At 45.4% G+C, this 14,614-nt stretch overlaps 1 protein-coding gene across 3 annotated transcripts in view; it reads left to right on the top strand.

The window, feature by feature from the left end:
• The first annotated feature begins 2,482 nt into the window (after positions 1–2,482).
• SUFU (SUFU negative regulator of hedgehog signaling) overlaps positions 2,483–14,614 on the top strand; it is a 105,824-nt gene continuing 93,692 nt past the window's right edge. The window contains exons 1-2 of one of the 3 annotated variants that reach the window (XR_011462798.1): positions 2,483–2,869; positions 7,542–7,676. Coding sequence is in view for 2 of the 3 variants with exons in the window: in XM_070363819.1 (XP_070219920.1) it covers positions 2,688–2,869; positions 7,542–7,676 (317 nt within the window). In the remaining variant the exon portion in view is untranslated. The remainder of the gene's footprint in view (positions 2,870–7,541; positions 7,677–14,614) is intronic. The other 2 variants (XM_070363819.1, XM_005888050.3) reach the window with 2 other exon arrangements.

Genomic DNA, 14,614 nt, shown 5'->3' with positions numbered 1-14,614 from the left:
CAGTAACTGGTGAATGTTTGGATGAGGTTGCGATGTTTTTATATGGGTCTATAAGGCATTAATAAACATCTACCACCCGTATGCAGGTCAGGAAGCAACTGTTGGAACTGGGCATGGAACAACAGGTTGGTTCCAAATAAGAAAAGGAGTACGTCAAGGCTGTATATTGTCACCCTGCTTATTTAACTTCTATGCAGAGTACATCATGAGAAACTCTGGGCTGGAAGAAGCACAAGCTGGAATCAAGATTGCCGGAAGAAATATCAATAACCTCAGATATGCAGATGACACCACCCTTATGGCAGAAAGTGAAGAAGAACTAAAGAGCCTCTTGATGAAAGTGAAAGAGGAGAGTGAAAAAGTTGGCTTAAAGCTCAACATTCAGAAAACTAAGATCATGGCATCTGGTCCCATCAATTCATGGCAAATAGATGGAGAAACAGTGAAAACAGTGGCTGACTTTATTTTGGGGGGCTCCAAAATCACTGCAGATGGTGATTGCAGCCATGAAATTAAAAGACGCTTACTCCTTGGAAGGAAAGTTATGACCAACCTAGACAGCATATGAAAAAGCAGAGACAGTACTTTGCCAACAAAGGTCCATCTAGTCAAGGCTATGGTTTTCCCAGTAGTCATGTATGGATGTGAAAGTTGAACTATAAAGAAAGCTGAGTGCCGAAGAATTGATGCTTTTGAACTGTGGTGTTGGAGAAGACTCTGAGAGTCCCTTGAACTGCAAGGAGATCCAACCAGGCCATCCTAAAGGAGATCAGTCCTGGGTGTTCATTGGTAGGACTGATTTTGAAGCTGAAACTCCAATACTTTGGCCACCTGATGCAAAGAGCTGACTCATTTGAAAAGACCCTGATGCTGGGAAAGATTGAGGGCAGGAGGAGAAGGGGATGACAGAGGATGAGATGGTTGGATGGCATCGCTGCCTCAATGGACATGAGTTTGAGTGAACTCCAGGAGTTGGTGATGGACAGGGAGGCCTGGCGTGCTGCGGTTCACGGGGTCATAAAGAGTGGGACACGACTGAGCGGCTGAACTGAACTGAACCACCTTCTTAGTCTAATAAAAGGAAATTTTAGTATACATACAGGTGAGGTACATGTTCCTAGAACAAAGGAAAGTATATTGCATAAAGCTTGCTTTAAAAAAAAAAAAGGTATATTTTTGTTCAGTTCAGCTCAGTTGTGTCCGACTCTTTGCGACCCCATGGACTGCAGCATGCCAGGCTTCCCTTTCCATCACCAACTCCTGGAGCTTACTCAAACTCATGTCCATTGAGTCAGTGAAGCCTCCAAACATCTCATCCTCTGTCGTCCCCTTCTCCTCCCGCCTTCAATCTTTCCCAGCATCAGGGTCTTTTCCAATGAGTCAGTTCTTCACATCGGGTGGCCAAAATACTGGAAATAATCAACAAAATATTTTTGGTTGATTTTCTCATTTTTTCCTGGAAAGGTGTAAACTTGGCAACATACTAGTATTGTTCTGAAGACTGACATTTGGAACTACTGGTATAGATGATCTTTTGGTCATTAAAACATAGTTCATCTAATAGCTTCAGGAACTATTCTCTCTCTCTCTCTCTTTAGTCACTAAGTCGTGACCCCATGGATTTGTAGCTTGCCAGGATCCTCTGTCCATGGGATTCTCCAAGCAAGAATACTGGAGTTGGTTGCCATTTTCTTCGCCACAGGATCTTCCCGGCCCAGGGATCAAACCCAGGTCTCCTGCACTGCAGGCAGATTCTTTACCGACTAAGCTGTGAGGGAAGCCCAGGAACTGCTCTAGTATACCTTTAATTTTCATGGGGAGCTAGAAATGACACTGATGAATGAGAAAATGGAATTGAAGAGAGATTATGTGTTACTGCTTTCTAAGGAGCCCAGTGCATTTTTCTCTAATAAATTATTTCGTCCTTTCCTTCATGTTGTGGGGACCTTTAGTTAATAGCCAGTAGTCAGGACTCTCCGCCAGTAGTCAGGACTCTCTTCTATCCCTTTCTCTTGAAATTTCAAGATTATTTGAGTGGAAGACATTACTATAAGTAAAGTTATTGCAGGCAGAAAAATAATTTCCAACCCGGTGCCTTAGAAACTAAAAAATTCCGTTTTTAATGCTACATGGACGAAGGAAGCAATCCATTGTCACATTTATGTTTAAATCCTTCTGAAATAAATTAATTAAACAAGTCCTTCTGAGCACCGTGTTAGCATAACAGTGACATGCTTTTTGTCGGCGCACTTCCCAAAGCTTTCTTGGGTCCCTAGCACCTCAGAGGATGTCCCAGTATCTCTATTTAATCCTGGGCTCCTCCTAACGCTAGGGGGAAGCGAAGAGCCTTGGAACACCCCCACAACTCTGGGAGACGGAGGAGGGACCTATTGTCAAGTCATGCCTTCCCTACCTGTGACTGGCACAGACATTAGCCAATGGAACCGGAATAGGGCGCGCCGGCACCCCGCCCCCTGAGCGCCCCGCGGCCCCCGAGGCACCCTCTGGCCGTCTCCACCGCGGCGACGGCCTGGGCGGACAGTGCGCCTTGCGCAGGCGCGGAGCCTAGACCTCGCTGCAGCCCCCATCGCCTCCGGGAGTCGCACCCAAGGAGTTCGCCTGCTGGCGCGTCAGTGCTCTCCCCCTCGTCTGCCCTCCCCGGTCCCCCCAGCACCCTACGCGCCCCAATGGCGGAGTTGCGGCCTAGCGGCGCCCCCGGCCCCACCGCGCCCCCGGCCCCTGGCCCTACTGCCCCTCCGGCCTTCGCCTCGCTCTTCCCCCCAGGACTGCACGCCATCTACGGAGAGTGCCGCCGCCTGTACCCAGACCAGCCGAACCCGCTCCAGGTTACCGCTATCGTCAAGTACTGGTACGTCTTGGGCCGCGCGGAGACCGACAGGGGCGGGCTGAGAAGGGTTAAAGCGCCGGGGGCGAAGTAATTTGCCAGGGAATTGGAGGGGAAAGGAGAATGGTTAAAGCACTTGGAAGAGGGCTTCCTGCTGTGAGGGAAGAAGTTAAGGCTCAAGTTAGGAATGGGGACAAAGGGGTTAACGAAGCCTGTGGGTAGCGAAGGGTTAGCAAGGGAGGGGAGGATGAAGGGTTAACTGGCATTAGAAGAATGGAGTGAATTGGGGGTGTCGGTAGAAGCTGAGGGGGCGACGGTCGGAGAGAGGGAACTGTAAACGTGGTGAAAGGAGGGGGCGCCTGGAGGGGGTCATAAGTGGGCGCGGGGAAGCCGAAGGGGGGCGGCTGAAGTGAGATGGGGGAGGCGAGGCGGAGCCTGAGGAGCATCTGAGAAGGCTTTGGAGCCGCGCGGCCGGAGGAGCTCGGAGGGCACGGGACTGCACAGGGTAGGGGCGGGTGTGGGTCTGTGGGTTAGGATGTGAGCGTTGAGCTTGTGAAGGGATGAGGGGGAGGTCTCATTTGATACCTTCCGGATGAGCTAAGACATTCATATCAGTGCAGTGCTTTTGCGTTTGAAGTTTGATGGAGCAGCTTCTCCCGATCAATTTTCTGCTTACTCTGCACAGTTCTCTTACTCCATGCAGAGCTTCCTCTGGCTCCGCGGCTGCTTTGGTCTAGGTCACTGGCTAGAACAGGGGCAGGCTGGGTCAGGGAGATCCATGGTTTGGCTCAGGATTGAAGGAGGCTGCCGTAAACGATGAAGATGTGGAATTTGGACAGGGAGGATCCTTCAGTGAGATATTAAGAGGAACTTTGTGGTCTGGAGCACCCAGATGTAGGCAACAGTTCCTCAGGGGAGCTGAGAGTAATCCCCAAGTAACTCTGTTAAGATCAGACCTATGTACACATCGACTGCCCCTGGGGAAGGAATGGTCTTTTCTAGTTTCCCATTCTTTTTGCAACCCGTTTCTTCGTGCCACCTCTGTTATGGGGACTCTTCTTCATGGTCTTTCTGAACTAAAAGTTGACTGAGAAACTAGTTGAATCTGTACAAAACCAGTTTCATGCAGGCACTGTATTAGATGAACCCCTTCATTGGCTCCTGAAAGACTGTTCAAGGCAGCCACTTGGGGTGTGACCAAAGGGGAGGTACCCCCGAAGGGGGAATGAGTAGAGTGGATGTCTTTACTGGTTACCTTTCTTTAGGGCTGAGTCTTTTCCCTCCATGACAACCACTTCTTCTGGAGATGGCAGGAGCTGGGTTGCCTAGGGCGGAGGCCAGTTCCCTATGTCTGTGGGAGGATGTAGAGAGGCTGACAGTGTGAAGGGCCTGGGGAGCAGCCACCTGCTCCGTGGGGAGAGCGGCAGGAGCAGCCTGCCTCTGTCTGGTAGCCAGGAGGAGGTGTGGCCAGCAGTACAGATCTCTCTGGCAGGCACGGTGTTCTTTGGTTGAGAGGAGTTTTTGAAGAGGTCTTCTGAGTAAAAAGCAGCTCTTGATAACTTAATCACCCATTTTAAACTTTTTATTTATTTTCATCTACAAATTATGGCAATTTTATTTCATTTTTGTCATTCTTTTACCATTTACTTCTTTTTCTTGACTTATTGCCATCTGGTATAATTTCCTTTCAGTACGTAAACTTTTTATTTTGTATTGGGGTATAGCCAATTAACAATGTTTGTGATAGAGTCAGGTGAACAGTGAAGGGACTCAGCCTTACATACACATATAGCCATTCTCTCCCGAGTTCCTCTCCCCTCCAGACTGCCACATAACATTGAGCAGAGTTCCATGTGCTATACAGTAGGTCTTTGTTGGTTTGTACCACTATATTTAAATATGTACAGTGATGGACTCTATTGGCATACTTCATGAGAAAAAGGGGACCTGCCTCTGCCATGCTGTTTGTTCAGGCCTTGTTTGAGTATAAGGAGAAATCCCCTCTCAGACTTGGGCCACTGTTATTATGTCACCCAAGTGGACATAAAGGATAGAGTTGTAAAAGGGATTGAACATGGGGTTCCCTGATGGTCCAGTGGTTAAGACTCTGTGCTTCCACTGCAGGGGGTATGGGTTCGATTCCTGGTTGGGGAAGTTCTACAAACCATGAGGTGTGACAAAAAAGAAAAAGGTATTGAACACATGCAAAGGACTAAGACTGGTTTGGGAGTCTAATTTTTCCTCCATCTCCCTGTGAACCTTTTTTCCCATCTTGCTGCAAGTTTGTTAGCCAGGTCAGGACTTATCTTAAAAGATGGGCCAGCATCTAATGATGAATAAAGATGATTGTACAGCACTTTGTGGAATTAGAAATGCTGCCTGGATGCAGAAATAAATGAGAAGAAACAGCCCAGGGACTGGTTCTTTCTAAGATTCAGAAGGGGTTGCATAATTAAGTCCTGAAAGTGGTTCACTGATAAACCTTCACATTTAGGATCCTATAAGCCCTCTTCAATTTTCATAGCAGGATGACTGACTGAGGCTGCCTCAGTTTGGCTGTGGCCCAGGGTATGTTGAGATTCTTTTTTCTTGTGACAGAAGGATGACTTTCTTGACTAGTAGTCCCTAGCTAACCGGGACATCGTGGCTGAAAGCTGAGGCTTTACTGGTCAGGGAGCTGAAGTAGAGCCAGTGCCTTGGGTCACTCTGGCAACTTCCCTGTGAAGTCAGGTGTTCAGGGACTTACACTGAGGGATGATCTGGGTCCTGGGATAGCATCTTTTTCCAAGTGCAAAATATGATGATTTTCCACGTACTCATCTGCTTCCTATCAGGTCTCCGAGTGAGTAGAACAGAACACTATGTACTTAGAGAAAAGGCTAATTTTGTCTGACTGTCGGTCCTTTTCTGCAGATGGAGTTTTGAGGTAAAGCCTCTCTCTTTGATGAAATGTCCTTTGGGAGACTTGGCCAGGGCTGTCAGGGATGTTGTAGATGGGGAGCACAGAAGAGTGGACACAATTTTGCCCCTTGTTTCTGGAGGGACCTAGGCTGAAGGACGGGCAGGACTGGGACTCGGCAGCAGGGAGACTAGAGCAGATATGGAGCCTGTAATCATTCCCACCTGTTCCAGGGCTCTGCAGTTATCATGAGGTCCTTGCAGGGGTAGCCACCCTTTCTTTCTTCTTTTCCCCAACAAACTTTTCTAAATCCAAATGATTGTGGAATTAGTCGAGTGATTTACCCACTCACTCCAGTATTTGTGCCTGGAGAACTCCACAGACAGAGGAGCCTGGTATGCTACATTTCATGGGGTTGCATAGAGTCAGACATGACTGAGTGACTAACTTGGCAAAAGCAGAGTTAAGGAAAGCCATGGAGATTTATCCCTTTTCCTAATCCACTCCGTTGAGATTCTAAGCTATTTGTAGCGACTTTCTTGTAAGTCCTATAAATAACTTAGCATTTCCCAGCAGAGAATAAGGACTTCTGCAAAGGCAAATAATGTCCTGGCAAAAGAGGGTGAAACCAAACCTACTGGTTTTAAAAGTGTTACTGGCATGTTTGCTGGGATCACATACGTGTAACATCTTTTATTTGGTTGGTTGTGTTCTTTCAGCATATAATCCCCAATGCCAAGTGTACCCCATCCTTGTCCCAGGGTCAAGCAAAGTTTTTGCAGTCTGTGGAACCGTCCGATGTCCAAGGCACCTCAAGTACAGGGTTTGGGGGCTAAATGCAGACTTCCTTGTGCTAATGGTTTCCATTTAGTCTGTCTCTCGACTCTACCACATTTCCCTCTCCATTCTGAAGAAAAGCAGGATTCTTTTAAAAAGATCACTAATTACTCAGCTAAAGGGACCCCTTCTTGAATTAAATCCTCAAAGTGAGCTAATGACTGAATCTCTTCCTCAGCTGCCTCTCTGTTGGAATTATGGGGAAGTCTAATGTGGTCCTCAGAGGCCCTGAATCATTTAATGTTCCAGCTCTACCTTTCAGGCAGCCGTCTCCCGGGATCATCTTGCAGTTGCAAGACCTCACAGGGCTCAGCCGGGCTCCTGCTGCAGTTCTCTGTGCAGAGCTAAGCTAGCCTAAGTTTGGCCTTTGTCACTTGCATGATAAAAGACCAGCTTTGGTCTGGGATGTTCAGGCTGGGGTCTGGAGGCATTGGGTCTGTTTAGAACAAACTATAATTAACATAGGGTACAATATGGTCTTTCAGGAATTAGCTCTCTAAGAGGCAGGAATGGAGCCGAGCCTCTGCTTCCAGTAACAATGCCCATTGGAGATGCTCAGGATGGTCTTTCAACAGAGGCGCATTGATTGACTGATGCACTTCTTGCCTTGAAGCTTGGCGTGTTTACAGGCACCATGGAAGAGAGAGAATCCCTGCCAATCCCACTTGGGGTTGGTAACTTGAAACAGAAGGAAGTCAAAGGGAGCAATCAGTCTGTTTTATTTCTAAAAGAGGTTCTACCTGAGATAGGAGAAGGGAGCCTCTTGTGCTTGTGGAGCTGGGCTACCTTCAGCTGCCCATCCTTTGGTCTTACCCTAGAGAGGTGTGGCCCTCCCTTTAGTTCTCTTTTACCCCAGATTCATCCAGGATGGGGCCTGTAGGTTTGTAAGGCAGAGCCCTTTAGCTTCACATTGTCTGCTTTAAGGTTTACGCTGACATCCCTGTGTTTTGTCTTTTGCAGGTTGGGTGGCCCAGACCCCTTGGATTATGTTAGCATGTACAGGAATGTGGGGAGCCCCTCTGCCAACATCCCTGAGCACTGGCACTACATCAGCTTTGGCCTGAGCGATCTCTATGGCGACAACAGAGTCCATGAGTGAGTGTGTACTCTTGCCTTCTAGCTCCCTCTTCCCTAGCCTTGAGCCTTATTTCTGAGTTTTGTTTTGCTGGGAGTTTTACTTTCATTTTAGGTTTGAAGGATTCGTTAACAAAAGAAACCACTCATTACATACAAATAAATAATTTCAACTTTTAATAGATTAACTTAATTTCAATATACAGTCATTAGAAGGAAAAGAAATAAAAACAATAGAGAGAAGTAACAGCAAGTACATCACCAAATTAAGCTGACAACAACATCCAGACTTGAACAGTTCTGGGAAGTCCTGAATGATAGCAATCTGGAGTCCCAATTGGGAAAGGGTACTGAGCAGTGCATCCACCCCATGGGTGAGGCTTCATATTGCACTTTTGGGGGCTCCTGCTTATAATCCCAGACCGCAAACTGATATCATCATCAGTTTGTGTGCAAAAAGGCAGCTCTGATTTAACTTTTACAGTGGTGTTTGTTTCACCTTGTGAGTCACAAGACTTCTTAGACCCCGGGGGGCTGCTAGGCCTTTAGGGGCTTACGAGATCCGAGACCCACTCCCTTTCTACCTAAAGTGCCACCTGACTGACTGTGCCTGTTGCTTGGAACCTGGGCAGTGTCCATGCAGGTCAGAAGCAGGTCAGAGGTCCACTCTCCTGTTTCCGAAGCCTGCACAAGACTTCCTCTATTTTAATTTCCCTAGCAAAGTTTTCCTGAGCAGAGAGGATCACGTCATAGTCCCTTGAGTTTGGCATTTCTCACGTGGAACATCTGGGTTTCTGCCCTCTGCCTGTAGCTACTTGTGCTGATGTGATCCAGATCAGGACCTGAGCTCTACTCATCTGGTGCAGAAGAGTGTCGATGATGAGAGAGAATTCCAAAACTGTTAGGTTTCTCCAAGCTTGTTGTGATGTTTGAGCTCAGAGTACAGGCAGCATAGCTGTGACCCAAAAGTTGAGTTGATTCCTCTAGGTCTACTTCCTTTTCCCCCCTCTAGATTATTATAAAAATTTTAAAAGAAGCAAAGTTGAAAGAGTTTTACGGTGAACAATCATATACCACTACCTGGATTCTACCATTAAGATTTTATTCTACTTGCTTTATCATGAATATGTACATCTCTGTTCCTCTGTGGATCTTACCTACTTCCTTTTTACCTCCAGTTATCTGTGCTCAGATCAGCTGCAGTACATTTTTTATCCTAGTCTATCTTCCATTTGCTGCCCTGTGACACTTCTCAATCCTACCTGCCTCCCCTACTTCCCTGTCTAATCACTGAATTTAAATACATTTTACTATTAAGTTAAACATCATCAACTGAAAAAAATAGCAGCAACAAAATAATAAAACCTAATAGTTGTTTGGGAAGGAAATGGCAATCCACTCCAGGACTATTGCCTGGAAAATCCCATGGACAGAGGAGCCTGGTAGGCTACAGGCCATGGGGTTGCAAAGAGTCGGACACGACTGAGCTACTTCACTTCACTTCACTTCACTTCACTTCAATAGTTGTTGAGCATTAACTATTAATATGAGCCAAGTACTCTTCTAATCACTTTATATGTATATATATTAACTAATTTTCACCACAACCCTAAAATACTGGTAGGTTCTGATATTTGCCCCATTTTACTGTTGAGGAAACTGAGACACAAAGAGATTCTATAATTTGCTTAAGGTCACACAGATTGGAAGTGCTGAAACCAGGATTCTAACACAGGCAGTCAGGCAGTACTCTTAATGACTATACTCCATTGCCTCTTAAACAATTATATCATGTTCCCTAATAATTTTAAAATAATGTATAATAAAAAAATGTTTCCATCTTTTGAGGGAAGGGTTCTTCAATTTTAATGTAGTTTTCCCTCCCCCTTATTAGTATGGTTAAGCAAGAGCCGATTTCTATTATATCTTTTCCTATTTTTTGCCTTGCATATTATCTTTTTATTGCCATCTTTCTGGTATCTTGGTGGTGGCTGCTTAGTGTGTATAAATTGAAAGAGTAGCCAGGCTCTTCCTGCCCTGCATCAGCATAAGAGGCTGATTCTGGAGATGATTCTGAAAAAGAAGATAATATTCTTTTTTTTTTTTTTTTGCTTTGTTTTAGTTCTTACTGTGTTTCATATCATTGTGTCGAATGCTTTACAATCTTATCAGGTCTTTTTGTTATGTCTGTTTGGTACATGAGGAAACTGAGTCCCTGGAGGGGTTGAATGAATTGTCAAAAGTCACACATCTAGGCTATAAAAGAGCTAGGATTGACTTGAGCTGTTCAGAGTCTGAGCTCTTAACCACTGGGCTATACCACCTCTCTGATCACAGGCTCAACTCAACTTCCTCTTCACTCTTGTTAAGCTTAGAGGCCCAGGCCCCATCTCCTCATTGATCACGTGTTGGGAGCAATGCCTGGGCCTGCTCTTTATAGCCTTCCAGACATATTCATTGCAGTGTCAGCAGAAGGCTTTGGGAACAGGGAATTAATCTTGCTTGAATCAAGACCCTGCATTACATTATTAATAATGGAGATAGAATAGCAAACAGATGCGGGAGTAAACGGACTGTGCTGGACTTTAATTTATATTTTTAATAAGAACCTGCAGAGGATATTTAGTGCCGCTAGCCTGTACCTTTTTGTTGACAGATTTATTCCAGTTAAAAAAAATACGGTTTTCTATGTGACCTAAATATTCTTACAGTCTACGCGCTACTGAGACATGAGTCCAAGGCCCGGGTGACATGAAGAACATAATTGAGAAGGTTCTATGTTTGAGGAAAGGCAACCTCTCAATTTGAAAAAGGGCCTTTCTTTGTTCAGCAGTACCCTTGTATATATGTGTCATTTCTATGTGATAAAACACTTTGATATTCAGATGTCATTCATGACAATGGTGAGACCTCCCTTTGGGCTTTTATCTTACCATTCAAGCTTAGGATTTTCTGGTATTAAAACCTGTCATTGGAAGGACATGGGAGGGATGTTCTTAGATATTTACTGAGTTCTGGTCTATGTTGCAGAAGTCAAAAGTACCTTTGTAATTGGTCTTGTGCTGGTGTGACTGATCTCTTCTTGATCCTGGTAAGTTTCTTGAAGAAAAGTTTGCTTTTCCAAACATTTCATGTGGAGAGCCCTCTTTAAAACTGTTTCATGAATTTTCATGTAATTTAGCGCTTAAAACTGAGTTCAGAAAGGTGAGTGTTCTCTCACCCAACTTAAGTGCTAAGAGGTGTTGAATTGGAGTTATAACAAATGAATTTCTGGCAACAGGCTTTTTACACTGTCTTTTGACTTCTCATTCAGTGAAAAAAAGGGCAGAAGCCTCGGTTCGTTTATTCAGCATTCATCACGTGCTGAAGTTCTATTTTGCACTGGACGCAGATGTCTTAGGGATAAGATGTCTTGAGGATAATATGCCAAGGCAAAATTCCTGTCTCAAGGAGTACATGCTGTAGAGGGAGGATAAATGTACAGATACTGAATAAATAAATGCTATGATCTATGATGTGGAACATGATCTGGGAGCACAGTGGAGCAAGCGACTTGTAGTCGGGCTGCTGGATTGGAAGAAGCTCCAGGGAGGAAGTGAAGTTGGAGAGGAACCTTGTAGGAAGGGACTGGGGGGGATCTGCAGTCTGACACTCTTGGGCACAAACATTCACTTTGGGAACTAAGAGGAGCTTTCAAAATCTTCTAGCCCAGTATTTCCAAAATATGCTGCCTTCGTAATTTTTGTCACCTATAGTGTATTACCTACTTTATGTTCTCTTTAAATGAATCTCCTTTTAAAAAACTGATATCTTTTTAAAAGTTAAATTACCTTGGTGGTCCAGTGGTTAGAACAGCAGAGGACATGGGTTCAGTCCCTGGTTGGGGAAAGTTCTCACACGCTGTGGCCAAAAAAAAAAAAGTTAAATCATTACCATATATGGGAAACCATTATCACTTGCTATAATTTAAAGGTACTTATTAGAGTAAACATAGTGATAGCAAAGCAATGTTATTAAATTCTAGCTCAATTCTGGCCTGTCAGAGAAGAATCTAAGCCTGAGGTCAGCTTTCTCTGTCCAAGAGATTAGTAAGTATGAGTGAAGTATTATGGCAGAAAGTGAAGAGGAGCTAAAAAGCCTCTTGATGAAAGTGAAAGAGGAGAGTGAAAAAGTTGGCTTAAAGCTCAACATTCAGAAAATGAAGATCATGGCATCTGGTCCCATCACTTCATGGGAAATAGATGTGGAAACAGTGTCAGACTTTATTTTTTGGGGCTCCAAAATCACTGCTGATGGTGATTGCAGCCATGAAATTAAAAGATGCTTACTCCTTGGAAGGAAAGTTATGACAAACTTAGATAGCACGTTAAAAAGCAGAGAGATTACTTTGCCAACAAAGGTCCGTCTAGTCAAGGCTATGGTTTTTCCTGTGGTCATGTATGGATGTGAGAGTTGGACTGTGAAGAAAGCTGAGTGCTGAAGAATTGATGCTTTTGAACTGTGGTGTTGGAGAAGACTCTTGAGAGTCCCTTGGACTGCAAGGAGATCCAACCAGTCCATCCTAAAGGAGATCAGTCCTGGGTGTTCATTGGAAGGACTGATGCTAAAGCTGAAACTCCAATACTTTGGCCACCTCATGTGAAGAGTTGACTCATTGGAAAAGACCCTGATGCTGGGAGGGATTGGGGGCAGGAGGAGAAGGGGACGGCAGAGGATGAGATGGCTGGATGGCATCACCGACTCAAGGGACATGAGTTTGAGTGAACTCCAGGAGTTGGTGATGGACAGGGAGGCCTGGCATGCTGCAATTCATGGGGTTGCAAAGAGCCAGACACGACTGAGTGACTGAACTGAACTGAACACCAAATTGAACCTGGCCATAGGTATGATTAGACAAGTTGAAAGACAATTGAGAAAAGAATTTTTTTTAAAAGTATGAGTCAGTATTATTTAGTCACAGACAAATGGGAAACACTGATTTAGTCCATCTCTCTTAATTGTGCAATTGAGAAAGTACAGTAGCCTACCAAAGGCTACAGCAAGTTAATGTCTCCTGACCTGTTAGCAGCAGGGTCTCCTTACATCTAAAATGTTCTGTGTAACAAGGTCCTGCTGTATAGCTCAGAGAACTATATTCAATATCCTGTAATAAACCATAATGAAAAAGAATGTATGTGTATGACTGAATCACTTTGCTGCCCACCAGAAACTAACACAACAATGTAAATCAACTCTACTTCAATTTTTTTACAAAAGTGTGAAAAGTAAAAAATTAAAATGTTCTGTGTGTTCTCTCCTGACTGGGGAGAAAGGAATATGCACAAGGCATTGTTTGTCTTTAAGGTAATAATATAAGCAAACTTTTTTTTCTTTTTAGTTTTGACTATATTCTAGAGTAGTGCTAAGTTCTTTGTATTATCCTTGTAGTAATTATATGACATAAGGAATTCTTATTACCTCTTGCTCATAGATATAGAAATTTACACTTAGAGAACTTATTGCACATGTAGTAAATTAGTAATCAGTTCTAGCAACCCCAAAGCCTGTGTTCTTAGCTATTGTTCTGTATTGCTTTTCCATTTTAATCAGTCAACGGCATTTATTAAATGCCTACTGTGTACCTCTTCCCATTAAGGTCTTATTTTATCCTCATAGCTTATGGAGGACAGGGACAGAATAGGCAGAAGTCCGGGGGGTGGGGGTCCCCTGGGTTTCTTCTTGCTCCTGGTAGGCTTTCTTCAGTGAGCAAGAGGGGAGCCGAACCCTGGTAGCCCTGAGAGGGGTGAATAGCAAACTGATTGGATGAGCCCTGGGTTGGCCAGTTCCCTCCAAGTTCTTTCCCCGTTCACATTCACTAAAAAAACAGGACAAGAGAGCACTTGTTTGAATTAAAAGGTTCTCAAGAGGCTGTTTCTAAAGTTGGAGAGCTGGAACAAGTTCCACCTCGGGGCAGCCACATGGGAGATGGGCGTGCTTTTCTAGGAACCCTAAGGCCACCCCCAGCTGATTTCAGTGGCCAAGACTGTCCTGGTCCCCCCACCCCCAACCCTCCCAGCTTGAGAGGTGTGAGACAGCTGAGCTTCAGCTGCCAAATGCCTGTCGGAAGCCTGCAGCTCTGGCTCTTCTTTTTGTGGCCAGGCAGCTGCGGACTGGAATGTGGGGCTTTGCAGGGCTGTGGAAGAAGTGGCTTCAGCACCCCTCTCCGTGGGAATTTCTGGCTGTCCCTGGTCCTGCCAGCAGTCCCAACAGGACCCAGGCTACAAGGGCTCTGACTGAGGCACAGGAGGCTGACTAGTTGTCCGAGTGTGTTTGTGATCTCAGGCAGACTTCCCTGGTGGGATTCCACTGGGCAGGTCATCTGCTGTTCATGCCGGGCTGGTTCCAAAGCCAGCCTTTGTGTGGTGTTGGCTTGCAGGCTGGCAGCTCCAGAGGGCAGAGCCCACACCGCGACGCTACCTCCACGGTTGGTCTGGGCTCTGCCCCACAGACCCTGGCTTCTTGGCAGATGTGTCATAAAGTAGAGAGGTGTTCTCTCACCCCAGGGGCCTGGAGCTGCTGCTTACTGGCTCCCCATGGCTGCCTCTGCTGGGCTGGTGGAGAACCTTCTCTTCCCTTTGGGTTTCTCCCATCTGGGCTCTGCACCGAATGAATTATTTATTAAAACACTGGATACAGATTAACTTTTCCACTTGTTGTTTTGTGTGGCCTTGGTCCCCTGCAGTTGGGAAATGCTCATTTTCCTCTCTCAGAACTTGGTTGGCAGGAACTTTTTAACATGCCATTTCATCCCCTGGGGTTTCCAGTGGAGATTCTGCTCATTGCCATAACATACCTGTTCTGGGAGTGCAGGTCCTCTACTAGTTGGCCTTTGCTTTCTTCCCAGGGCTCTCCAGAGGCTGACAACTGGATTGCCTCTCTAGACACCCACAGATGGCAGGCCCTCTCCCTGGCTGGGCATA

This window comes from Bos mutus, chromosome 26 (genome assembly GCF_027580195.1).
Source record: "Bos mutus isolate GX-2022 chromosome 26, NWIPB_WYAK_1.1, whole genome shotgun sequence".
Lineage (NCBI taxonomy): Eukaryota > Metazoa > Chordata > Mammalia > Artiodactyla > Bovidae > Bos > Bos mutus.
This window is presented reverse-complemented; position numbering and strand designations above follow the sequence as displayed.